This window comes from Hyperoodon ampullatus, assembly GCF_949752795.1.
Source record: "Hyperoodon ampullatus genome assembly, chromosome: 19".
In the NCBI taxonomy this organism is placed as follows: Eukaryota; Metazoa; Chordata; class Mammalia; order Artiodactyla; family Ziphiidae; genus Hyperoodon; species Hyperoodon ampullatus.
In genome coordinates this window covers 16407357-16433214 of record NC_136932.1, presented here as the reverse complement: position 1 = coordinate 16433214, position 25858 = coordinate 16407357, and the positions used below count along the sequence as shown (strand labels likewise).

General features: G+C 55.8%; 2 protein-coding genes across 2 annotated transcripts in view; both read right to left on the bottom strand.

The window, feature by feature from the left end:
- The window catches only part of CYTH1 (cytohesin 1), a gene marked incomplete at its 3' end in the record, with an annotated part of 375946 nt that overhangs the window by 198280 nt on the left and 151808 nt on the right, over nucleotides 1–25858 (bottom strand). The gene's annotated exons all lie outside the window — the stretch shown is intronic.
- LGALS3BP (galectin 3 binding protein) lies at nucleotides 15660–24477 on the bottom strand (the record flags this gene model as incomplete). Its single annotated transcript, XM_079724606.1, has 5 exons — nucleotides 15660–17275; nucleotides 20022–20274; nucleotides 22547–22678; nucleotides 23151–23342; nucleotides 24426–24477. The coding sequence occupies 5 exons, from the start codon at nucleotides 24475–24477 to the stop codon at nucleotides 16243–16245; spliced, it is 1662 nt and encodes a 553-aa protein (XP_079580732.1). The 3' UTR covers nucleotides 15660–16242.

Sequence of the window (25858 nt, the reverse complement as noted above, 5' to 3'; positions counted from 1 at the left end):
AACCATTCTTCTTGTTTGCACCTGTTGAGTTGGAGTTTTCTTTTATTTGCAGGGGAAAGCAAACCAAATAGAGACCCAATGTCAGAACAAGAGCCAGCTCCATCAGCTGAAGAGATCCCATTTTCTGAAAAGACTGATACATCTTCCTTATTTTGCTAATTTCCCACAGATGGGGAAGACGGGTGACCACCATTCTGGGATCAGCCTTAGGACTGGGCTCCAGCCAGCTGCTCTGAAGGAAGTGCTGTGGCCCCAGGGGTGGGCGTGGGGAAAGACCTGCTGCCCACACACTGTGACAAGGGTGAGGGTGGGTCCAAGTCTGGGAGCTGAGTGGGGGCTGCAGAACAAGCTGGCTGGGTATGCTTTTCCCAGAAATGTTCTTGGAACACTCATATGTTATTTTTTTTTTTTTGAGGCTTTCTTTTATCGCGCTCAGCAAAGCTTTATATGCCAAAGCTCCTTGATGAGGCTGGATGAGTAGGAGAAAATTTAACTTGCGAAAAGTTAACCTTCAACAAAGAAAACGAGAAAGGTTGCGTGTCTTGGGCTGAAGGCTTTTACAGCAACGAGGCCAAGTTTTTTGCCATGAAATATGCTGATAGTGTAAAAGCATCCAGGCTCGCCTCATTCCGGCCACACCCCTGTTTCCCATGAAGGTTCTCCTTGGTCTCTCTACTGCCACTCTGCCAAGGGCCACCTCCACAGCCCAGCTGCTCTGGTGACCAGGCACCTACTTGATTTCTCCTCGCCTCTTTTGCCAAAGTCACATTGTGGGGGACTCAATTGCAATGTGGGTTCTGTGTTTGGGCTTTGAAAACAAGAGGCAGTGAAAGAACAGCACCAGATATGGAAGCAGAGAAGAGAAGGGGGTTTTGATATAAACACCTGAAAATTCTGGAAGAATAGCTACACTTGTTCTCATTTATTTTCTCTCCAAGTATGGTTCAAAAAATGGAGTGTCACCAGCTGTGCTAGGCACTGGGCATAGAGAAATGCTTGAGGCCTGGTCCCTTCTTCTAAGACACTTGTTGTCTAATCACATAGACAGACGTACAGACAATTCCTATAAAGAAATAGGAAAAATATTACAATAGCCTCCTTCGTTGGTTAAGATACTCTCAATTATAAGTAACTATGCATCAAACCCATACAGTCTTAAACAGTAAAGTAGATTTACTGACTCACATAACTGAAGAGTCCCTATGGAGGGCAGATGTTGCTATAATTGATCAAGGTTCACCCCTTCTCGGTGCCCCTGCTTCTTTCTCAAATTGGATCGCCTCATGGTCACAAAATGGCTGCCAGTGAAACCAGGCTATATACTTCCACATTCAAGTTGCTTTCTTCAGCCATGGACCAGAAGTCTTGAACTTTGCTATGGAGTGGTTAGCAGCGTAGACTTAGAGCCATACACACCTGACCTTTAACTCTGTCTCTGTCATCTTCTGGCCTTGTGGCCTTGGGCAAATGACAAACCCCAGTTTCTGTAAAGTGCAGAGAACAACAGCACCAGTCTCACTGGTTTGTGGTGAGAAGTAATGGAGTAAATGAGACCAAGCACTTAGCACAGCCCCCGGCACGTAGTCAGTATTCCGTGAATGTGGCTACAGGGGGCACTGGTTGCATCCTGAGCTTCTTCCTTTCTCTGGGGGACCCACACCTCCCCCACGCAGCCCAGACACTCTGGGGAGAACCAAGTCTTCCCTGGCTCCAGGGGTGACACACAACCCATCCTCTGGCCCCGGGTATCAGTTTAGTGCTGGGCATGTGCCCCAGACTGGCTCAGTGAGAGTGGAGATGTTTGCAGGGGGTTGTGGCCGATCATATTTCCAAGATGGTGACAACAGTAATTCCCATCCCACAAATTCCTCATGGATGCAGCCTTGACGCTCCTCCCATGAGTGGTAAGGACTATGGCTCATCCCCTTGGATCCAGGCAGGGCTTTGTGACCACTGCAACCAACAGAGTACAAAGGAAGTGATGCTGTGTGACTCCTGAGGCCAGGTCATAAGAATGCCATGCACTCCTGCCTTGTTCTCTTGGAGCCCAGGCACCATGCTGTTAGGAAGCCCAAGCAGCTCTGTATGAGGAGGAACCAAGTTCCCAGGCAGCATCAGCACCTGTTTGTCAGCCACGTGAATGAGCCATCTCGAAATGGATTCTCCAAGCCCCAGTTTAGCTGCCCCAGCTGATGCCATGTGGAGAAAGGATGAACTGGTCTTGCTGAGCCCTGCCCAAATTGCAGGTTTATGAGAAAAATAAAAGATTTAGTCACTAAGTTTTGGGGTTGTTTGTTGTACAGAAATACGTAACCAGAACAGGAGTTCAGAAAAAGAGATTCACTCTGGCATTTAAAAGTTTGATGTAGAGCTGGAGGCACTGTAGCCATTTTGGCAACATGAAGGAAGCCGGTGTGAGGATCGCTACTGGCTGTAGCAGTGTGCTGCTACAGAGGATAGAAAGGAGAGGTGGACCTGAACCTGGTCCTCTGGACATGGCTGAACTGCTAGCTCAACCACCCATGAAACCCACACAGCTTCTGGACTTTCCAGTTAATGTGAACAGCCATATCCTCTCCAAAGTTTAAGCTTTTCTGAATTGGATTTGTCACTCATAACCCAAAGCATCCGAACTAGGATATCAACTGTCACTAACAGGGGATCACCACCCGGGTTTAAGCCTAGAGAAATGTCCCAGTCAGGTTATCTTAGAGAGCAGTAATGATGGTGGCTCATAGAGCCACCTGGACAGAGCTGGGAGGCAGTGAGACCACCCAGGAGGCTGCAGCACAACTCCTGGGCAGGAGAAGGTGGGGCTCCAGGGGATGGGTCTGGAGAAGGACGTTGCTGAGGGACAGTTCACAGGTGCTGTGCTTGGTACTCTGAGTGATAGAAAGAGATATTAATCACCACTCGGACAGGCAATTGAACTATCAGCAGTGACTTGGAAAAGGCTGCACCGACCTTTCCCTCCCCCGCTCCCCTCCACTACCACGGGACTGAAACCTTCCTCTCCTGGCTGCAAGGCGGGGTTAGAGATCTCTGGAAGGATTCAGAAAAGGCCCCAAGGGAAGTGGAAACTTCCAGGCCCAGCGTCTTGGAGGCTCGTCCACTGCCCACCACGCTCGGACAAACCTCTGTCCCTGCTCAGCCCGCTGCCCGCCCTCCATGTGTTCTTGGCTGGTCCCCACCCAGCCTGACCTCAGCCCATCCCACCCTCCAGCCAGCTCCGTGGGCCTCCCCGCCCCCACCCCGGCCCCCCTCACACAGCTGGGAGTTGTTACTGCAAGCCCACAGATGTTTACTAAAGGCCTTGCTCTGCATTTTCTCCCCTCTGGTAACACAGATTCTTAAAGAGGCCCGGCTAGTTTCCATGCTCCGGGGCCTTGGCACTCCCTCCCTCTGGGTTCTTCCCAGGGGCGCCCTCTTGACCTTGTGTGGGGGGCAGGTGCCAGGGTTGGCACAGGTAGGGCCAGCAGGCCGGGTGACTCCCTCAGTGGTCAGCCCTGGGGCTGCAGTGGCCAGGCCACCCTGACTGTCCGGGGTGTTGGGGGGAGCCACCTACCCAGCCTCCTTTTCCTCCTTGGCTACAGGGCATTCAACCCCACCCCGAGGAAGCTCAGGACAAGTCCCTGAGACCCACTTCTCAGGGGACGCCATGCCAAGGTGCCCTCGGCCAGGCCTCACCCCCAGACCGAGGGAACAAACACAGGCGCTCCAGGGCTTGGGCAGCTCGCAGCCCAGAAACACCCCACTGTGCCAAAATGAAGAAAATCCTTCTTAAAAGAGCTGAAGCTTTTAAGCATTTTCAGAAATCCTCTGACCTTGCATGAGACCAGGCAGGCTGCCCGCGCACGTGTCCAACAGACCCCGCCAAGGTCAAAGGGAGCTGCCTGGCCCAGCGGGGTGGGAGGAGCTGGCCTGGCCTGCCATGTGGTGAGTGGTGAGGCCTCCTTGCCATTCCCGAGGCCCGGGCCGCCAAGGGGGGGCCGCTGCTGGGGCCTGCCCGGCTGCAGCGTGGGTTCCTCTCCCCCTCCCTGAACCCCAGTCAATGCAAAGCCTTCAAATTACCGGGAAGCCTGAACCCCAAACCTGCAACACTGCCTGTGGTCTGGAGGGAGTGGAGGAAAGCTTATGGCTGGGCTGGCCGCAGTCAGGGGTGGGTACCGGGGTCTCTAACTGGGGTCTTTAATAAAAGAGTCAAGGTTCCTGGAGGACCTGGCACAGTGCTGGACGTCCACGAACATCTGGTAATGGTGATAGAAGATGCATGAACGTCCCACATGGACTGAAGTTTTGTGTCCACACCTCCAAATCCTCATGTTGAAAACTAACCCTCACTATGACGGCGTTATGAGGGGATCAGGTCAGGAGGGTGGGGCCTCAGGAATGGGGTTGGTGCCCTTATAGAAGAGAACCCAGAGCGCCCCTTTACCCCTCCTGCCCTGTGAGGACACAGCAAAAAAGATGGCCATCTATGAACCAGGAAGAGGACTTCCACCTGACACCAAATCGGACTCCAGCCTCCAGGACAGTGAGGACTAAATTTGTTTTATAAGCCACTAGGTTATGGTGCTCTGTTATAGCAGCCCGAGCAGAGTAACACACACCCTAACCCTCATGACACGAGGGACTGCGGCCCATGGGAGCCTTCAGATCCCCTGACGACAGCCCCTGCAGAGAGGAAGTGTATCAGCACTCACTTTACTGAGATCAAACTGAGGCTCAGAGAGGTGAAGCCTTCTGCCTAAGGTCACACAGCTGAGAGGAGTCAAGCCTGGAGAAGTGATGCTAAGGCTGTATTTCACCATCTTTTGCATTGGATCCACCTGGAACTCAGAGGTCACCTTGCTTCTCTGGTTATAGATGCACAGTGAGCAGCAGGTGTGGCCCGGGGTGGTGGCTACAGGGTAAATCCAGGGCAAACAGGGGCTCAGCTTTGGTTTAGGTGCTTTCAAATGGGCACCTCCTGGTGAATTGTATTTCATGGTGATGTCCTCTAAGATAAGAGGGTGGATGGGAGGGGGCGGCCAAAGGCCTCCCCTGAGGTGGACTTCTCATCGCAGGCTTGAGCGTGGCCCCAGCGTCAGAGCAGGAGATGATAAAGCCACCAGCCCGAGAGATGGCTAAGGTCAAAAGCAGCCCTGGTTACCAGCACCACCCTCCTAAGTCTTTGTGTTGCCAAGGCAACGCTCCTCCAGAGCTACCCATCCCCACGTGGGGTCTGCTGTGACTAAAGCGAAAGCCTCCTTAGAAAAGGCTTGAGGCTGGTCTGATGGGCTGAGCTGCTCAGCACACCACACACAGAGTCACAGGGAGCTGCCATGGGTACCGTCCCCTCCCAGCCTCCCTGCTCGCAGGCAAGGTTCTAGGGAAAGAGACCAGTGCCCCCTCATCTCCCACCCGTGACAGCCTCCCTCCCCATTGCTTTGTTGAGCTATCCTGGCCACACACCTGGTTGGCTCCTGCCTGCTCCTCTCCAGCCCCTCCCTCACCCCCATGGCAGCAAAAAGGAGATGGAGCTTGGGGAGCCTGAACAGAGCCCACCCTCCCAGAATGGGATAGTGAGGCTGCGATACTGTAAAATATCACATACTGAGAAATATACACTGGGTCTTTGTCCCTGGTTCCTGGTACAAGAGCTTCTAAAACCCTTGGAATTTCCTGAGTGACTGGGTGAGAGGAGCATCATTTCACATTCATAAGGAGCCCCTTTGGACCATACCTGAGTTTATGAGAATGAGGTGGCTCTCGGTGTGCCCCTCGGCAGCCTCAGGATGGGGATGGCTGCCCCAGGGGCCAACCCGTTTCATTAAAGCTTGGAACTTTTAGCCCCAACCCCTGACCTCCGGGGAGGGGAGACGGGCTGGAATTAATCTGGGATGGTGGCGGCGGGTGAGAACAGAAGCTCGGCACCCTCCCCGATACCTGTGCATCTCTTCCAGTTGCCTCTTTCTGCGTTGCATCCTTTATAATAAACTGGTATTAGTAAGGACAGTGTTTCCCTGAGTTTGAATCATTCTAGCAAATCCTACACCTGAGGAGGGGGTCGTAGGAACCCCTCGCCCCACTCCAACTTGCAACTGGCATCTGAAGTGGGAGGCAGTCTTACGGGACTGAGGCCTTAACCTGTGGGGTCTGCACTAACTCCAGGTAGTGTCAGAGAGCTGGAGACGAGGTGTTGGAAACGACAATACAGATTCGGGGTCAGGAGGGAAAATCCTCTCATTTGGAGTCAAGTGTTGTAACAGCAGTACAGAGGGGCAAAGGCATCAGAGCTTTCAAAGCTCCCAGGTGGGCTTCCCTGGTGGTGCAGTGCTTGAGAGTCCGCCTGCCGATGCAGGGCACACGGGTTCGTGCCCCGGTCTGGGAAGATCCCACATGCTGCGGAGCGGCTGGACCCGTGAGCCATGGCTGCTGAGCCTGCGCATCCGGAGCCTGTGCTCCGCAACGGGAGAGACCACAACAGTGAGAGGCCCGCGTATCGCAAAAAAAAAAAAAAAGAATCTGCCTGCCAATGCAGGGAACACGGGTTCAAGCCCTGGTCCGGCAGGATTCCACATGCCGCGGAGCAACTAAGCCCATGTGCCACAACTACTGAGCCTGCGCTCTAGAGCCCGCGAGCCACAACTACTGAGCCCGTGTGCCACAACTACTGAAGCCCACGCGCCTAGAGCCCTTGCTCCACAACAAGAGAAGCCACCACAATAAGAAGCCCACGCACCACAACGAAGAGTAGCCCCCGCTCGCCGCAACTAGAGAAAGCCTGCGTGCAGCAACGAAGACCCAACGCAGCCGAAAATAAATGGATTTATTAAAAAAAAAAAAAAAGCTCCCAGGTGGTTCCAATACACAGCCAGTAGCTGTCACTGGTCTAGACCTGGGGGGGATATTGCAACTGAGTGACCCAGAATCCCTGGAGGGCTCGGAAATACAGATCGCAGCCCCCTCCGTAGGGTTTCTGACTCAGTGAGACTGGGGCAGCCCTGAGCATTTGCACACCGCTAGCAAGTTTCCCAGCCATGCTCGGCTGCCGTTTTGCAGCTTTTTCACTTCATCTTCTTATAACTCCAAACAAGATTTAAGTTCTAAGTGTTTGAGTGTTTTCCCCCAAGGTGTAGACGTGGGAGCGGAGAAAGCTGGCATAGGTCTGTGTTGACCTTTTGTTTGAATGCATGAATTGATCCATTCATTCAACCAAGATTCAAGGGTTACCATGCTCCTGCTCTGTGCTGGGCGTTCCTGGGATCTGATGGTGGAAAAGATGAAATCAGTCTAGTGGCAGCACAGACACACGTGGGAGTTGGCCATGCCCTGTGCAAGGATTACTGAGGGGGGACAGAGAGTGTGTCATGGACACAGGGCGGGGCAGCTGCCTCCAGGCTGAAGACAGAGGTATTCCCAAGAGGTTGGGTATCTGAGCCACTGGTCCCCAGAGTGTGGTCCCCAGAGTGTGGTCCCGAGAGCGTGGTCCGAGGACCAGCAGCGCCAGCATTACTGGAGCTGGTTAGAAATGCAGAAGCTCAGGCCCCTTTTAACAAGAGCCCAAGATCTGAGGCTCCTCTGAGGTTGAGAGGCCCCCAGACCTGAAGGATGCATAAGAATTAACCTGGTGAGGAAGAGGGGAGTATTTCAGAAAAAGAAATCATCTGTGTGTATTCTAAGGAAGAAAAGAAGTTCTGTTGATCAGAGCTAGGATTTGGGGGTGGGTGGAAGAGAAGCCTCTTTCCTTTCCCACTAGGGATACTCCTGGCTCCTCTCCGCCACTTAACTGGCCAACCAAACCTCTGGTTTTCCAGGTTGGGGGGCTTTCAGTGCGTCACCCTACCCTTGACTGCCCCAGGAGGTGGGGGGACTCCTCATCGGTAAACCTGGAGCATCATTTTGCTGAAATTCCAAGAGCAGATTTGCTCTTTGGAAAGTCAGCTCTGGCTTCCCTGTGGCACCTGGACCGGAAGTGGTGCCCAGGTGGGCTCTTTAAACAGACGGGGGCTGAGCAGTGTCACCGCAATGCTCCAGAAAAGAGAGGCAGGAAAAGGACCATTTGTCTCAGCCTCCTTGGGAGAGGCTGGTCCGTCTGGGCGGGGACTCCAGAGATGAAAGGGGGCCTAGAAGCCGGCAGGGTCCCACCTGACGGAAGAGGAGCCTGGGGCTGGGTGGTGGGTAGGGGAGCAGGGAGGGCCCCTATCTGCTCAGCTCCGCAGCTAAGCACTGGAACTCAGGACCCTGGTCTCCGGTCCCAGTCTCAGCCGGCTGCCTCCATGATCATCCCCCAACAAATGCCAGCCGTTCCATCCTGTCACCCTCTAACGATTAGAATGGGCCTCCTTACATTACGCCAAAACCTGTTTCAATGGCTTTCCTGCCTCGGCCTCCTGGAGCTTTGAAAGATGTCGTGGTCCACGATCCATTCAAACCAACCTTGCCAATCCCACCGGGAACACCGCAGATGGATCAGACTCACCGTTGGTGTCTAAGTGTCACTGAAGGAGTCCCGTGGTGGGATTGAGGGGGGCGTCCCCTTGGGACAGGACTCCGCCCCGCGGCACCGGCAGGATTCGGACTACAGAATGCACGTGAGCACTGAGCAACTCCTGTGCCTGCAACTCTGAACAGCCCCATAGTGGGATGAATGGTGTCCCTCCAGAAGATACGTCCAAGTCTTGATCCCCATAGCTTGTGAATGCGACTTTGGAGGAAGGGAATTTGCAGCTGTAATTAATTAAGTTAAGGATCCTGAGAGGAGACCATCGTGGATTTAGGGTGGGCCCTCCATCCAGTGAGGGAAAGGAGAAGGGGGTTCGAGGCACAGAGTGGCAAGGGGAGAAGGCCAGGAGCTGACACAGGCAGAGACTGGAGTGATGCAACTACAAGCCAAGGATGCCTGGAGCCCCCAGAAGCTGGGCTCAAGACCAGGACGGATGTTCCCTCAGAGCCTCCAGAAGGAAGCAACCCTGCCAACACCTGGATTTCGGACATCTGGCCTCTAGAGCTGTGAGAGACTAAATGTGTGTTGTTTCAGGCCCCCGCAGTTTGTGGCGATTTGTGCTGGCAGCCCCAGGAAATTAACACGAGTCCCCAGTTCCCGTCCCTCCCCCCGGAGGCAGGCCTGGACACACGTGCAGCCCCCTGGATCTGCAGCGGGCAGGGCAGACCTGGGCCCCTGCTCCAGCGGGGTTTGAGGCCGTCTCCAGCATTAGGATCAGAGGGGTCAGAGGTGTTGGCGAGCTCCGCGAGGCAGAGGTCCCCAAGCCTCCTCCCGTCAGGCCCTGCTTGAGCAAGTTCTAGTAAGGAGCCAGACAGGGCAGCCGTGACTCAGGCCCCGCACCCTCCCTGCCTTACCTGGGCAAGGCAACGACGCCTCCGTCCTGGGGCCCCTTGGCGCCCTCTGGACCAGCTGCCTGCCCTCCATCTTTAGCACTTGTTCAGCCCATCTCCCGACACCTCCTTCCTTTTCTCTCTTTAGACCACAGCCCACGGCCGCTCCTCCAGCCTGATTCCTCCAACCGGGTTACAACTCCCCCTCTCCCCCTCGGGCGCACGCGTCATTCTGTCTATATCTCGGCTGTCTCTGCCGGTCGTTTATCTCCTGCAGGCAGAGACCCCAGCTCAGCCTGGAGGGGCCTCCATGAGATCTTCCTGCAGCGATGGCCTGAACGCACACATCCGGTGCGGGCATCGATGTGGATGAATCGGCATGGCATTCGGGGAGCGATCGCGTGGGGAACAGGGAACCGGGAAGGAGCTCCACATTCCTTCCCTGCCGTTTTGCAATGACCACATGCTTGGCTCCGAGCTCCTGGCGTCCCCACCAGTGACATTCTTTCAGCAGATCAGCTGCTGCCACATCAGACCTTTTCTGTCCAGCATTCCCTGAGGCCCCGGCCCGCCACCTTCGCCTGGGGCCACATGGGTGGGGCACCAGCAGGTCACTGTGAATTCCAGCCATTTTGGGAGGTCTGAGCAGGTTTGTGTGAGGTTGTGGCTGAAACCTGGGGGGGTGAGGGCCTGAGTAGGGGGGAGACAGCTTTTAAAAAACATTTCATTATGTCACCTACACCTCCATTGAAAAGTAAATTTAATAAATTAAAAACAAACAAACACCTCTCCTTGCCCGAGGGATACACAAGTGTCTTCAAGGGGAAAGTCTCCTGTGAAACCCCTCCCCCAACAGAAGCACGGACATGGGTCATAAGCTCTTTGCCCCCAACCACGAGCGCCCCAAACCAGTAACTGTAGCTCCCCTGGGCCCCTCCCTGGGATCGCCCAGGACTGCTGCTCAGTGGAGGGGGGATGGGGTTTAGGTTCCGGAGTGAAAATCTGCGTCGTTTTGGGAAGGAATGTGTGAGACATGGAGCCTCAACAGACAACAGTGAATGTTCAAGGCAGGATTGTTCTACATGTTTGTTTGTCCAAGTTGATGGTGTGTCTTGAAGATCTTTCACGGCAGTACACAGGGGTCCACGAAGTCCTTTTGAACAGCTGTATGATTTTCTACTCTACGGAGGGCCTGTAACGTATTTATCCCTCAGTGCATCTGAATCTCCCTCCTGTCTTTGGGAAACCTGTCATCACGTGAGCTGAAAAGACCAGGTCACTGCTCTCAGATGGCCTCCTGGGGCCTTGAGTCTGCAGCCTGTGCCCGGCGACGCAGGGCTGGTTCAGGGTGCTTGCTGGGGGCGGTGGAACGGCCACAGAGGCAGCATCCGGAAGCCAGGGTCCCACAGGGCAGTGAGCAACTCCACGGGCCGGGCACTGGTGGTTTCAGTTCCAACCTGACTCTCTGGGTCCTGCTGTTCTCGGCTTCCTAGTTACAAACAGCCAATTACAAATAGCAGTTACTCGCGTCACGAGGTGGAGTCTATTTTCCTAACCCTTGGATCCCTGCTGGCCCTGGGATGTCGGGGGTGAGTTCCAAGCCTGGGCCTTGGGAGGCCTTGAATCTCGCATCATGGAACACTGCCCACCACGTGACCAAACCTGGGTCAGTGTCCACCAGGATGGGAGACCATATGGACGGAGCCCTCCCCCCGCCAATTCCTGCCGTCCCAGATGAAGCCTCAACATGAGTGAGCCCAGCCAACCCTGTGCAGAGCAAAGATAACCGGTCCCAGCCGAGCTCAGCTGGTCACACACAGATGAATGGTGGGGGGAACGAGCTGCTATGTTTCGCAGTGGTTAGTTACTTGTCGAAAGTTACCTGGGACACTAACCTTCCTTAATTCCAGCTCAGTTCCTGGGCCTGGTTCTCTAGCCTTCCCAACCATTCTGCGAGCTTCCTAATTCCTTCCACAAATCCCTTTTCTGCTTAAGTTCACCAGAGTTGGTTTCTGTTTTTAACAACTAAGGATGTTGGCTGGTATAGAAATTGATGCTGGAAATGCGTTTCAGGGAATGGACCCTCAGAGGAGTGGGGGGCTGAAAGCAGAGGACATCCCATTTGTACACACACATACCAGAGTGGCTGCAGTTAAAAAGATGGAGGCTGTGAGGTGCCGGTGAGGATGTGGAACAAATGACTCACACATGCTGCCGGGAAGCGTGGGCCCTGGGACAACTAAATGCACTGGCCCAGCAATTCCACTCCTGGGTACACGCCCAAGAGAAATGAGCCCACGTGTCCACCAAAGATGTCACAAGAATGCTCGTAGAAGCTTCACTCAAAACACCAAAACACTGGAGACAGTCCCAAAGCTGTAGAACAGGTTGAATTGTGGTAAATTCAGACAATGGAATTCTGCTCTGCTGCGTGGAAAAATACGCATGAATCCCAGACAAAATACTGAGCTAAACAAGGCCATCACTGAAAGGCACATGCTGCTCTTCCACTGAAGAGCACTGAACTAAGCTCTATATACTTGTATATACGCATAGATATAGATATGCATAGGTATATGTATATGTTAGACACCAGGAAATCTGTTTCCCCCAATTCCACTGGCATCCAGGGATGGGAATCTGGCATTGCACACAGTCATGAAGAAGCTGATTCAGTTATTGCCTGTGGTTCCTTGGAACGAGGTGTTCAAGGACTGCAGGGTCAGAGGTGATCGTTTCTAGTGGGACAAAAGTAAGGATGAAGCAAGTGAGGCACCTTAGGTGAAAAATTTAAGATGTGTTCAGCCTCGGGGGATAGACAGCTGGGGAAAGCCCTTTGTTTTTTTCTGCTACCTCCTTCCTGCTTCCTGAAAGGCAGACATGATGACTGGAATCCCAGCAGCCATTATGGACCACAGGGTAACCTTGAGGATGGCAGTCACATACTAAGTGGTGTAGAAAGAGGAGGAGCCTACCTCTCTTCCATGTGAGAGAAAAATAGAGTATCTCTTATAAGCCACTGCTATTTTTGGTTTTCATTATATGAAGCCAAATCTAAAAATATCGAATACAGGTACATCCAACAGAGATCTAGCGTCCTTGCTAGCTTGAGCAGCTGAGAGTGATGCTAATTATCTCCGCAATTGGTTGACTGAAAACTGGCCTCCCTGGGGGCCCATGAATTCCTCCATACATGTAGAGAAAGGAATCCAGGAGCTGGGACCCCTGAAGAGTGTACTGTGTGCAGTCAATTTCTAGCCCCTGATCTGGAAAAACCCAGACAGCTCTCCTCCCTACAAGACCTGGTGAAATGCACTGGGGAAGGAAGCACCAGCCTCTTAGAAAGTACCCTTGTGGCTTATCTCTGAAGGTCAGAGAGGGCCCCCTACCAGAGACACTGCCGTTGAGAGGGCTTCCCTAATGCAATGGGAAGGATGTGGTTAATTGTCCATTAGATGCTCAAGACCAAAACAGATAAGCAGCTTGCAAAACTCTTACTTGATTTGTATCATTGAAAAAACAACAACAACAAAACCTGAGAAGTGGTAAGCAGAAGTGATTGTGCCATCATGATAGGGGTGTGGTCCCCTCCCAATTCCTGGGTTGCCCAGAGCCCCCTCAGAGGCAAGCGGTCAAACATCTTAGGGCCTGGACTTAAACAGTCTGTGTGGTACTGACAACCTTCCTCCTGGCCATTAACCAGGTGACCGAGAGCTCCCGGCAAAGGCTTCACGGGCTCTCGTGGTTAGTAGATTATCCTGAACTAGACCAGGTGAAGATCCCAATAGGCCCTTCTGTTCCAGACATGGCCTGATCGGAGCAAAGTGTTATAGCCCAACAAGTGGAATGCAGCCGTTGTTGGGAGCAATTCTCTCTCTCTCTCATGTGCGGGCACATACACACACGCACACGCACACACACACATACAACCTGCCTCGGGACCATGTCAGCTCTCTGATTCTGGACCCGCCTCCTGCCATCTCACCATGCCACAGCCATCGCCCTGGGCCGAATTGAAGACAGGTGGCCCTGGCCACTTAGAAAAGGGTACCACCTCTGGACATTTGAGGTGACACGTACCACGCTTGGTGCTGCTCCAGCCCTTTACTGGTGACCCAAAAGGGCTGGAGGCAGAGCATGAGGCAGCTTGCCCCGAGGTATCAACGCCCTCCATCCAAGGAATCAACGTTGAACTAGATTTGGACTGGTCCTCCCCACCCATCAGTCTGCCTTACTGCTACCAACCCTGGACTCACCGAACAGCATGGTGCCTGGATGGCTGCCCCCAGATCATGCAGGTGCTGAGGCCCAGGGACTCACTGTCGTATGAGTAGCCCTTGACACGGAATTGGTTTGTGAATTCTTCCATGATGAAAGATGGAAGAACCTGGGTCTGAGGACAGGTCAACTGCCCATTAGCCAATCCTGGAATCAACCTACTTCCAGATTCCTTAATAAATTCTTTTATCATTTACTGCCAAACCAAACCAAACCAAACCAAACCAAACAAAACAACCCCAAGCAAAAACCCAACCCTGTCCTCCAGTCTGTGGCTCACGGCCAGTGTGTGGTTCTCCCTGACCTGGAACCCCAGTATGGGAGCCAGTGGTGGCCGAGCAGGACAACAAGTCCCCCAGGGGCAGATGTTTTGCTTCTGGTCCCCCTAACTCTGGGCTCTGCTGGTTTAGAGGTTTTATACCTATGAGAGGAATGTTTCCACCAAGAGACACCTCCACGCTGCATTGACCAGAAGCTGAGAGCAGCATCTGGCCTGTGGGACCACTCATGTGCTCGGGCAAATGCATGCAGAAAGAAAGCAGGAGGCCTGCCCTAGGCTGGTGGGCCCTGATCGTCAGGGGGACAGGTCCGCCACTCGAAAGCCCACAAGGAGGATGGAAGGAACTCGGTGATTTCTCGGGTGTCTCCTCAAACTGCCGGATCCAATGGCTCAATGTGGGGCTGTAGATTTCCTTACAGCCAGGATCCACCAGGGCCTTGAGCTCTCTGGAAGGTTCTGGTTATCTGACCAGGGCTGTACCTTCACTGCCGAGGTGCTGTCTGTGGGCAGAGGTCCACGGAGTGGGTAGGAGAGGGGAGATGCTGTGGTCTCTTGACTCATTGCTACAGCGAGGACAGCGTTCCCCTGTGTGTGTCTGGTGTACATTGATAATGAACATTTCCTTTCTGTCTTCCTTTACCTGCTGATGTGGCCGACAGTGGTGATGGCAATGGTCAACGGTGTGATTTAAAGTCATAGATTTTTTAAATGTCAAAGGACCGCTACAGAGGTGGCCAAGATGGTGGGCCTGGAGCCTGGGGGGCCTGGGGGCACCCTTTGGGAAAGGGTGAGGCTGTGTAGGGTCAGGCGGAGGTTTTGTGTCCCTGCTTTTGTTTTCGCAGGGCCGCTGGGGAAGAGGAGTGTGTGGCGGGGACGGCTGTGTCTTGGCTGCCCAGCCTGTGAACCTCCCTCCCATTGGGTGAGCCTTGTGCCGCCTCCCTTCTCGAGGCCAAAACAGTCCAGATACTTGTTCTCTCAGACCCTGGCCAAGAGTGGAGGGCACATGGCCTGAGCCTGGCCAACCAGATGCTTCCACTGGGGCCCGGTGCCTGGAGTGTGCATCACAAAGAAGCGGGGAGAGTTTAGAATTCCTGTCCTGCTTTGGTAGGGGCAGCGTCCAGCGCCCAGAACCCGGTGATGGCATTCTAACGGGATGTACCCACAGAACCTCAGGCCTGGTTCCCCCGCCTTGGCCTAGATTCTGTGGTCTTCCAGTATCCTTCTAGTATATCCTTCTTCTGCCTGACCACCCCATTGTGGGTGTCTTTTATTTGTGGTCAAGCACTCTGTTGGTGGCCTTTTAAGGTTCTTTGCAAATTTCCATTTTTACAAACAACGCTGAGATGAGAATCTCTGCCCCCATCCCTGTGCACATGTGCAAGGATTGATGGAGAAAAGATTCCAAGCACGTGCTGTTCCTTCTACCTGGACCACAGCCTCCTCCCATTTCCCCCGCATCTGCTGCCCTGCACTCTTCATTTCTCCACTGAGATCCACTAAAGTAGCTCCAGCCTGTGCCTCCCCCCTGCCACCCTCTGGTTTCCATCACCCGTTACTCCAGCTTGTATTTACCCCAAGTGTTTTACTTGTGATCGCCTGTCTCACCCACAAGACTGCAGCTTCACACGGAAAGGACTGGGTCTGCTCATTCACTGGACCCCAGGGCCCAGCACACCCAATATCCGAACACCCAGTGGACTCAACAACTCTTTCTGCATGAACAAGAGAACTTAGGAACCACAGTGCAATTTTTTTTCTTTTTTAATAAATTTATTTATTTATTTTTGGCTGTGTTGGGTCTTTGTTGCTGTGCGCAGGCTTTCTCCAGTTGCGGTGAGCGGGGGCTACTCTTTGTTGCGGTGCGCGGGCTTCTCGTCGCGGTGGCTTCTCTTGTTGCGGAGCACAGGCTCTAGGCACGCAGGCTCAGTAGCTGTGGCTCACGTGCTTAGTTGCTCCGTGGCATGTGGGATCCTCCCGGACCAGGGCTTGAACCTGTGTCCCCTGCATCAGCAGGCAGATTCTCAACCACTGCGCCACCAGGGAAGCCCTCACAGTGCAATTTTAATGATCTCAGATAAGGGACAGCAGAGGGCGGAGTGAAAGGCAGGGTAGGAGACCCGACAACTCCTCGTTCACATCTTGTTGCTTCCCGACAAACCAGCTGGGCAGTGGGAAGTGGGAGTTCTCGGTTTGTGGACTGCACTAGTTGAAACCTTCCAGTAATTTCTTTAAGCTCGGAGAGATCAACGGAAGCAGGGGGGCCATCTGGTGGCCGGTGGCTGGAGATGGTTGCAGAGAGGAGGTGAAGGATGGCAGGTGCCCAGCCTCCAGGCGCTCCTGCCACCCTGGCTCCCCCAGCCTCGGGTCTAGTCCACACCCGTGGAGTTGGTCAGGTAGAAGGGACGGATGGCGACTTGGAAGCTGCTGAAGGACCCTGCTGGACAGGGGAAGAAGGAAGCCCTCCTGGAGCTGTTGGTGCCCAGGGCGCTGGGGATCAGGGCCTTCCAGCCCTCGAAGTTGGTGACGTCCGCCACGAAGTTCCTCCCACAGAGCATCAGGGCCTTGTTTTCATAACCGATAGTGGGATTGGAGTAGCTAGACTTGGAGAGGGCCAGGACGGGGGGGTCGTCAGAGGAGCACGAGAACCCGTAGTTCCAGCAGCTCTGGATGGTGGGGAGGTAGACTAAAGACCAGGAGACTGAGCTGCCCTGGAAGAGGAAGCTGGGGTGCTGGGGCGTCTGGAAGGACCTGGAGGGGTTGTAAGTGGAACCCCTCACGGAGGCGCTCCAGGTGGGCGAGGTGTAAAGCCGGGGCTGGTAGGTGTCCTCGGTGAGGTTCAGGCCCCTGTACTGAGCCAGCAGCTCGAAGGGCACGGTGTGGAACTCCAGGGCCTGCAGCATCTTCTTCTGGAAGAGCGCCTCGTGACTCTGGTACAGGGACAGGTTAAACTGCAGCGTGAAGAGGTCCCTGGGCGGTATCATGGGGAACCGCACCCTCTCCACCAAGCTCTCCACCTCCCCGTGGGAGATGTGCCTCTCCTGGCTCCATTCATCCAAGGCCAGCAGCACGGCCAGCTCGCTGGGAGTGACCAGCTCAGTCCTGGAGAGCAGGTCTCGGAGCAGGGCCGTGGGGACACTCGGCCAGGCCGAGGCCTGCGTCAGGGCCCCGAAGTTCCAGGCCATGTACTGCATGCAGATCTCCTCCAGCACAGGGTCCCGGGTGGCCAGGGCATAGGCATAGAGGTCCAGGGGCGTCCGGAAAGAGGGGTCCTGGGGGAGGAGGATGGCAAAGAGGTGCCCGCAGTAGCTCTGCAGCTGCTTGGCCCCGAAGGCAGAGGCGAGCTTGTGCAAGCACTTCACTGACGACAGAGAGACGTCGATCCTTCGGGAGTAGAGGTACCTGCGGGGAGACAAGGGCTGATGCCTGGTAATACTCCTTCCCCGCAGGACAACAGGTGTGCCCTGGTGCACGTGTGCTATTGACCGCTGACACCCGCGGTGCTAGCTATTTCAAGGAGCATTCAGAGCCCCCTGATTTATCTCCTGGGTCAACCCACATTCCAAGCTCCCATTTGCTTAGAGCCAGGTGTGGGCGGATCCCAGGCTCCTTGAGGATGTTGCTTCATCCTCATCTGTGAGGGAGGTGGTCGCACCACCTCCTCCACCATCACCATCGTCCTCACGGGCTGGACCCTGGGCGCCAGGGCCTGCCGGCCATCCTGGGCATCAGCATTGCCCTGCCCCTCCCTTCCCACCGTCACGCACCTGGCCAGACCCCTTCGGGCCCCCACTGGGTGCCCGTGGGCGCCCCTCTGACACCAGCACCTGTCTGGTGCTCCCGTGACATGGGCATCGCCGCTGGCCACCTCCTATCTGCCTTCCCCACCAGCCGTGAGCCCCGCGGGCAGCACCCAGTCTGTGCCATCTGCCATGTAACTCGGTGAGCCACCAGGAAGCCCTTTGCTGTGTGAAGACGTGTGCGGAGGGAGCCTGCTGGGAAGGGAAACGATAGGCTGTGGCTGCTGTCTCCTGGGACATGGTGAGTGGGGTCCTGCTTTGGGAAGAGCCAAACTCTCCCCATGGTTTCTCTCGAACGCTGAGCCTTCCAGGAAGCAGCGGACCTGGTGGCTACCCTGTCACCTGAACATGGAGCTGGGGGCGCCCAGAGCAGAGCTGGGGCCCCGCAGTGTCCAGTGCCGGTGGCAGAGGTGGGCCCGCCCTCCTCCCACCCTCTCTGCCCTCGTGCACTCAACACATCACTTGATCCTGCTGATGACCATGAACTCTGGGGTAAAAAAAGGGCATCTGCACCCTCTGGCCCGTCTCCCATAGCTGGGTATCTGCCTGGTGGTGGCCTGAGCCCAGGAACCTCCGCCCTGGGCAGCACCCGGACAGCGGACGGGGCACTGCCTCTCTCATAGGCAAGGGGTGCCGCAGATGGCCATTGACAAAGGGAGCGAGGAAACCGCAGAATGTTTCTGTCACCACCTCTTAATCCCGCTTTGGGGCCAGAGAGGGATGGTTCCCAGCCACTGGGAGCTTTGCAGCTCCCACCCGGTGACGCCCCAGCCCGGCTGGCTCTCCCCGGTCTGGGCACACTGGCCACCCTCAGCTTCAGGCGGGCACCCGAGTGGCTGGGGACAGGGGGTCGCAATCAGCCCTTCGGCCTTGCCCCACCATCAGGGAAGAAAACATCCCGAAAGGTAGAAAAAAGACCAAAGGCCCTGGGGTGTTAGTGACCCCCAGAGACCCCAGAAACTGGTGAGAAGCTGGATTACTGACAGAAGGCTCTGAACAGCAGGTGCCGCGTGGGGACCACTGGGCAGAGGGAAGGGGAGCGTGCGGGGCAGCCGCAGTGAGCAGGGGTCTTCTGAGGCCTTCGGGGGCCTGGACGGGGCTCACTGCAGCCTCTCTGCCTTAGGGGAGGGAGAGACACAGGGGCAGAGAGAAAGGAAGAGAGAGAGAGGGAGGGAGAGACAGAGACAGAGAGAGACACAGGGAGACAGAGAGACAGAAAGAGACAGGGAGAGACAGGGAGAGAGAGCTGGAGCACATGGCCAGACAGTCCAGAAAATCACTGAACTCTGACCAAGGGCGGTGACTGCAGCTGGGGCCGGGAAGCTGGGGGCAGGCGCAAACGCATTACAGATATCAGTCCTGCTAGGAGGGGCACAGGATGGCGGCCAAGTTCTTATATTGTCTTTGGCTGAAAAGAAACCGCTTAAGGGCTTCCCTGGTGGCTCAGTGGTTGAGAGTCCACCTGCCGATGCAGGGGACACGGGTTCGTGCCCCGGTCCGGGAAGATCCCACATGCTGCAGAGCGGCTGGGCCCGTGAGCCATGGCCACTGAGCCTGTGCGTCCGGAGCCTGTGCTCCGCCACGGGAGAGGCCACAACAGTGAGAGGCCCGCGTACCCCCAACCCAAAAAAAAAAAAAAGAAACCACTTTAATCTGTTTTAACCGCCATTTGTTGTTTTCTCTTAAACGTCACTTTCAGCTACCTACAGCTTTGGGTCACGAGAGAGAACAGCTTTCATAGACGTGGTTCTTTTTTCAAATCGATGCTCTCAGAACACCAGCCCCCGGGAGGCCCCTCGGGTGGGGACAGAGTGGCCCCCAGCACGGTGGTCTGGGGGGAAGGGGCCGCCCCTCGGGGCCCACTCTCCTCATCTGGGAGACGGGCTCCTGAGCGTGGCCGGCCCGCTGGTTAGACCCAAGGCCTGGGCGGCCCCACCTGAGGGCTTCCCCCCACTTTTCTCCGGCAACAGATTTGGATTCAGGTTTTTAAAAAAATTTTTCGAGTGAGCAGATCAGTCAGGTGAGAAGAGGGAGACCCTTTAATAGTTGTTTTTTGGATACTTACGACACCTGAGAGACAGGGGTGTGCATGTGTGTGTGTGTGCGTGTGCGTGTGTGTGTGTGTGTGTGCTGCCCCATCTCTCACAGCCCCTGCAGAAAGAATGCATAAGAATGTGCGTGTGAATGTGAGGATGCATGGCTGTGAAGGCAAATGTATGAATGTGTGTGTGTGCACACAAGTGTGTTCACCCAAGCATGGCTGTCATCGGTGCCGTATCCCTTGTCCCTGCGGTTTGCCTGGAGGGGATGCTGCCCAGTCCCCAGCCCCCCGCCCCGAGGACACTCACTTGATAAAGTCTCTGACGACAGGCACACACTCGGTGTCCACCTCCATGGTGATTCTGCTGCTTGGCTCCTTCCACAGGCCATGTGCCTCGGGGTTGGTGGACAGGATCAGCTTGTGGGCACACATGCCCAGCTCGTCCTCCTCCTTCATCTTCACCGTGATGAACAGGTCACAGCCCTTTTGGCTCTCAAAGATCTGCTCTAGAGCTGCGGGGAGCTCGCTGGACAGGTCCAAGGTGTGCATGTCTCTGGTTTCTAAGAGGTAGAAGGGAACGTGCCGTGTTAGGAGGGGCCCTGGCACTTGCTTCCTTTGTGACCTGAAAACACTTTTGCTCCCTGGAGTCAGTTTCTTCCTTTAAATCGTGGCCCTGGTCCTGCCTTATCTACTCAGAAAGGCTCCTGGGGAGGAAAGGAAAGGACAGCCCTGGAAGACAGGGTGCTGTTGCCCTCCGTGGCCCAGAGCCCCCGCTCTGTCAAACACCCCTACTTAGCTCATCTGCCTCCCCCAGATTCAGACAGCACATCCAGGTGGGTGTTTTGGAGGCGCTGACTTCCAGAGCCTGGGGCCCCATCCCAATCAATCACTCACCCAGATATGACCTTCTAAAACCCAAACCTCCTGCCTGGTTCGGTCTGAAGAGGGAGGGTCTCATGGCAACCCTATTTAGAGTTTTGAGGTTCTCAGCAGCCTCCTTCAGGGGACCGAGGCCTAGAGAAGCTACTTGAAGCCCCCAGGGTGGTTTGGGAGTGATGCACCGCCTCTCCTGGCCCCTCCCAAAGCTTAGCAGGGAATTAAATTCCATCTGTTTTTTCTTTGCCATAAACAGGTTTGAATCAATTCTGACAATTAAACCAGGTGGGTTCAGCCCCCCCATTCCTCCCTGCACCCCAGACTCTCCTTTACTCTCATCCCGGGGCTCTCCACCAGGCCAGGGCTGCTTCCTGACTTGCACCCCAGCCCCACAGCCCAGGTGTGTCTCTTGCACGTGCCCCCACGCTCCCTGTGTGAGCCCAGGGAGAAGGACAAGTGGTCACAAGAGACGAGATAAAACTGGGACCCGAGGACTCAAAACTGCGGGGCAGCCTCGGTCCATTTAGAAAGTCTGATGGCGTTGAGGAGAGGGCAGGGCTGGGGCTGTTTGCAATCAGGCCTTTCTGCCCCCAAGAAATGTCTAAAGCATGTTCAGCACGCTGTCTAAGCCCGGGTTCTGGGGGTGTGCTGTAATATGTTTTGGAATGAGAACTAGCAGAAGCAAAATGCTGGCGTTTCGAGAGATAAGCCTGCAGTGTGTAGACACGGGGTGCACAGGCACCTCGTTTTAATGTGCTTCACAGATGCCGCGTTTCTCTGAAACTGAAAGTTGTGGCAACTGTGCCTTGAGCTACACCATTTTTTTTTCCCAACAGCATTTGCTCACTTTGCGTCTCTGTGTCACATTTTGGTAATTCTCAGTCCCCTTTGATGTTACTATTGGAAAAAGATTATGACTTGCTGAAGGCTCAGATGGTGGTTAGCATTTTTTTTAGCAATAAAGTATTGTTTAATTAAGGTATGTACATTATTCTTTTAAAAATTAAGGTGTGTAGAGTGTTTTTATTTTCATCGATAGCTTTTCTGGTTCACTGATTTTACGCCATCGATCTATTATATTTAGAACTGGCTAGTCTTTAAACTTGTTCTCTACAAAAAAAAAGGAGAAAATATGCATATTTATTTTATCTGAAACTCTTCAGCTTCAATCCTCTCAATGCGACAAGGCCTTGCCTGTGTACAGCTGAGCACGGGTGTCAGCCTCCCCGCACCTCCCCCCATCACAGGGAGGGGGCGCTGCTGGGTCAGGAGCCTGCACCCGGTGACAGCTGCTTTCTCTCTTGCAGGAGTGACCTAGAACTCTGGACTAGGATCAGAAAATCTTTATTCCAGTTCTAGCTCTGCTTCCAACTAAGTGTGCTTGCTTATTTATTTAATTGAAGTATAGTTGGTTTACAATATGTTAATTTCAGGTGTACAACATAGTGATTCAATATTTTAGTATGTACATTGTTTCTTTAGACATAATACTATTGCACACTCGGTAGACTACGGTATAGTGTAAACATAACTTTTACAGGCACTGGGAAACTCAAAAATTCCTGTGACTCGCTTTACTGTGATACTCGCTTTCAGTGGTTTGGAACCGAACCTGAGATATCTCCGAGGTGTGCCTGTATTTGGAATGTGGCTCATTGCCCGAGAATCGGGTTAAATGGAGCATTTCTGAGCGGCTCCGGTCGGGGGGGTGGTAAGGAAGTGGGGATCTGTTGCTGTGAGGTGGTGGGAACTGGGCCTTTCCTGCCCCTCCTGGAAAGCAGGCACCACCTGCGAACCTTTGCACGGGGAGGTGTGTGATCCGCGTGGAGGGGTGGGGAGCCGGCGTGACCACCGTCCCTGGGATCCAGGGCTCGGGCTTCCGTGGCAGCTCTTGGGCGGGGGGACAGGGAGGGCCCTGGGGCTCAGGATGGGGCACGCCCCCCCGCCCCCACTCACCGTTGGTGCAGATCACGCCGGCGTCCTCGTCATGTCTACAGTTGCTCTTCATCCAGCCCAGGGATGTGCAGTTGGCCAGCGAGGGCTCTGTCCCTGTGCACTCCACCTCGTCCAGCATGATAGGGCCCCTTCCTGGTGGCACAGCAAGGATGACAGAGCCTGGAGGGGGAGCTGGGGCTCTCGGGGCCCTTGTAACGTCATACCATGAGCTAGCCTTGTTCTCACAAGGTCTGTCTTCCTCGTAGATATCAAATTATTATACCGTAATTTATGCGTCTACCCCTGTCTCTGAATATTTGGATGATTTCCCTTTTTTTGTATCACAGGCACTGCACACAGACTTTTCTTTTGGGGGGAAACTGTTTCAAGAAGGTAAATTCCCCTGAGTGGAGCCACTGGGCTGGAGGACACGGCCGCCGGCCAAGCCTGAGTGTGCGCTGGGCCGCCTGCGCTCAGCCAGCACGGGGGCTTCGGCGTCTTTGAAACCTCTGCCAGCACTGAGCTGGCGGGAATGCCATTTGCCCGCCTTAGGTACGATCCCTTCCTGGGCCTGGTTACTTAGCAGCATGTCCAGCTTTGGAGGACCTGGGGACCCGCAGGTTACCTGGCCCGAAGGTGGCTCTGCCCAGAGCCTCGGTGGCATTCTTGAAGCCCAGGGCTCGGCAGACAACGCTGGCATCTGTCAGGTCCCACAGGTTGTCACACACCGTCCCCCACTGGCCTCTGTAGTAGATCTCCACGCGGCCCTCGTTGGCGGTGTCCCCGTTGGCCAGCCGCATGTCACCGTCTTGCACACCTGCAAGCTCCCGAGGGAGAGCAGGGGTCAGCAAGGTTGAAGGCCGGGTGCTGGGCCTCCATCCCAGGGCAGCAGCATGGCCGCCCCACCCTCCTCGGGGGTCATGTGCTTTCATGGAGGCAGTAAAGTTCTCCCCAGTAGGGGGTGACCCCTGGATCGTTAGCTTTGAAGACCCCATCCATCCTCGAGGGGATCACGCCCCGGGGAGGAGTGGAGAGTACACATAGACCACCCCACACACACACAGTGAGGGGAGACTCCACCTTTCTTGTCTCTGAGGTCTGAACCCTTCATTGGTAGAGGAGGGGCAGAGGGGGTACCCGGTGCCACCTGAGAGTAGGGTGGCAGGACCCCAAGGAAAGAATGGGGGATGGGGCGGAGGCCCACACTGACTCCACTGAGGGTGTCTGGGGCTTGGGGTGGGGCTTGGAGTGCAGCCCGGGCACCACAGCGAGGACTGCTGGAAGGGCCGTGCAGGAACTCCAGGGGCAAGCAGGCCCAGGGCGCCCCGGGACTCAGGCAGAGCATGCCAGGCAAGGAGAGGAAGCAGGGTCCTGGCCCTACACCTGTTCTTCTGGGACTCAGCCTGCTGACCTCCCCTGCCCAGCCCCACCTCAGCCCACGCTGCAGCTGACAGGGGCAGGCAGGAACTGGGCGCCGTGTCAAAGGGCACTTCTCTGATGCGGGGCAACAGGCCTCTGTGGGGTCACCAGGATGAGGAAGGGCCTCGAAGTGTGAAGGGTGAGGACAGCCGTCCAGGACTCTGGAAGTCTGACTGTGTCCAAAGGGCACTGGCCTCGTGTCCCCAGGGTTTGGCCAGTCTGTGGGCCCCTCCTGCCGGCTCCCTCTGGTTCCCATCGGATGAAATGGTGACTCCCTTGGCATCCCCCCACCGAAACATACAAGCCATGACTTGGGACGCCCGGGGCTTCAAGCAGGAGAGAAGACCCGGGCTGACTCCCGTCACCCAGGCACCGGGCAGAACATTGCCTTGATTTTCTGCAAAGAGGGGGCTGACCCCACAGGGCAAGGGAGCAGCAGCTTCACAGATGCTGCTTTCCAAATCTCCGGGGCCCCGCTCACCTTGAATCCCCGTGACCAGCAGCCACATCCACAGGAGCCGCAGGGGGGCCATGGTCTTGCCTGGGAGCCCCTTGTCCTGCAGCGAAAGGAGGCAGCCGAGTGAGACGGTGGAGCTGGACAGCCCTCGGCACCAGGGCCGGTGTGTCCACCCAGCCTTCGGACCCTGCTCACGGAGGGCGGCCGGCGGGTGCAGGGTCTGCACCCTCAGAGCCGGGAGCCTGGGGAGCGCCCGGTGCTCCGGGTGCCTCGGCGGGGGCCCCTTACCTCATCTGAAGGTGGTCCTCCGAGGACGAGGAAGACCTGCCCAGAGGAAGGGGGGGTCTCTGGGCAGCGAGGACAGTGGGAACAGGAGCCCATCTCAGAAAGCTAGGCCCTGGGCGTGGCTGCGGGGGGATGGGTGGGGAGGGTGGAGAGGGAGAAGGCAGGGGGTGCGTGGCCCAGATTGGGAGGGCCTGGGGAGCCTTGCTCAGGATGGGGCTTTATCTTCAGTCAATGGAGCCCTGAGGGGGTGCCCTGAGGTCTGCAGCAGACGAAGAACATTCTGTGGGTTCTGGACCAAGTGAGCCCAGGAAGGGAGGGGGCGGCAAGAGCAGGGTCGGGGGACGCATCAGGAGGAGGCCCCAGGAATCCGGGCAGGAGTGACAGAGGGACAGCCAGCAGTGAGAGAGCTTGGGCTGGGCGCGTCGGGAGGGGAGGACAGGGGTCAGGGCTGAGGCCCGCGCCTCTGACTGTGCAGCCGGGTGTGGGTGGGGAGAGGCTGGGGGGAGGGGCACCGGATGCGAGGACCTCTGAGGTCAGTGTCCCCAAGGAGCAGAGGCTCGAAGAGGCGGGGGACCACCAAGGCCACACAGCCAGCCCTGGGCAGGCAGGCAGGGGGGACCCAGGTCTCCCCACTTTTGCCTGGACTTCGTGGTTCCGTGTAATTGTCACTGCTCACTTTTCCCCTCACCCCCATCCTGCCCCTCACTTGCCTCCCTCCCCTCCTGTCCGCACAAGGGGGTGGTCACTGCAACACCCACACTCACCCCTGGGGCCCAGCAAGCAGGGATGTGGCCTCTCTTGCGGCTGCCCCTCAAGTCAGGGCCTGGTGACCTCAGGGCGGCGCCCCAGGCCTGCGTTAACCAGACCCCCGGGGGCTCCCAGGCACGAAGCCCTGTTAACCATCATTGAACGACATACCTGGGCCAGGACCGCTCACACCACCGGCTCGTGGGATCCTGACCACAAGCCTGAGCAATGCTCCGTTGACCCCACCTTACAAGTGAAGGGCTGAAGCCCAGAGGGGTAGCCGGCTCGGCTCACACAGCTGGGGAGCCGTGGGTGGTGTGTGTGTGTGGGGGTGCCCTCCCTTCATTACACTGACCTCAGCAGATGGCCAAGGGCCTAGCATGACCAACCGCCCAGTGCATTGGGGCCTGTCCCGGCTTTAGCAC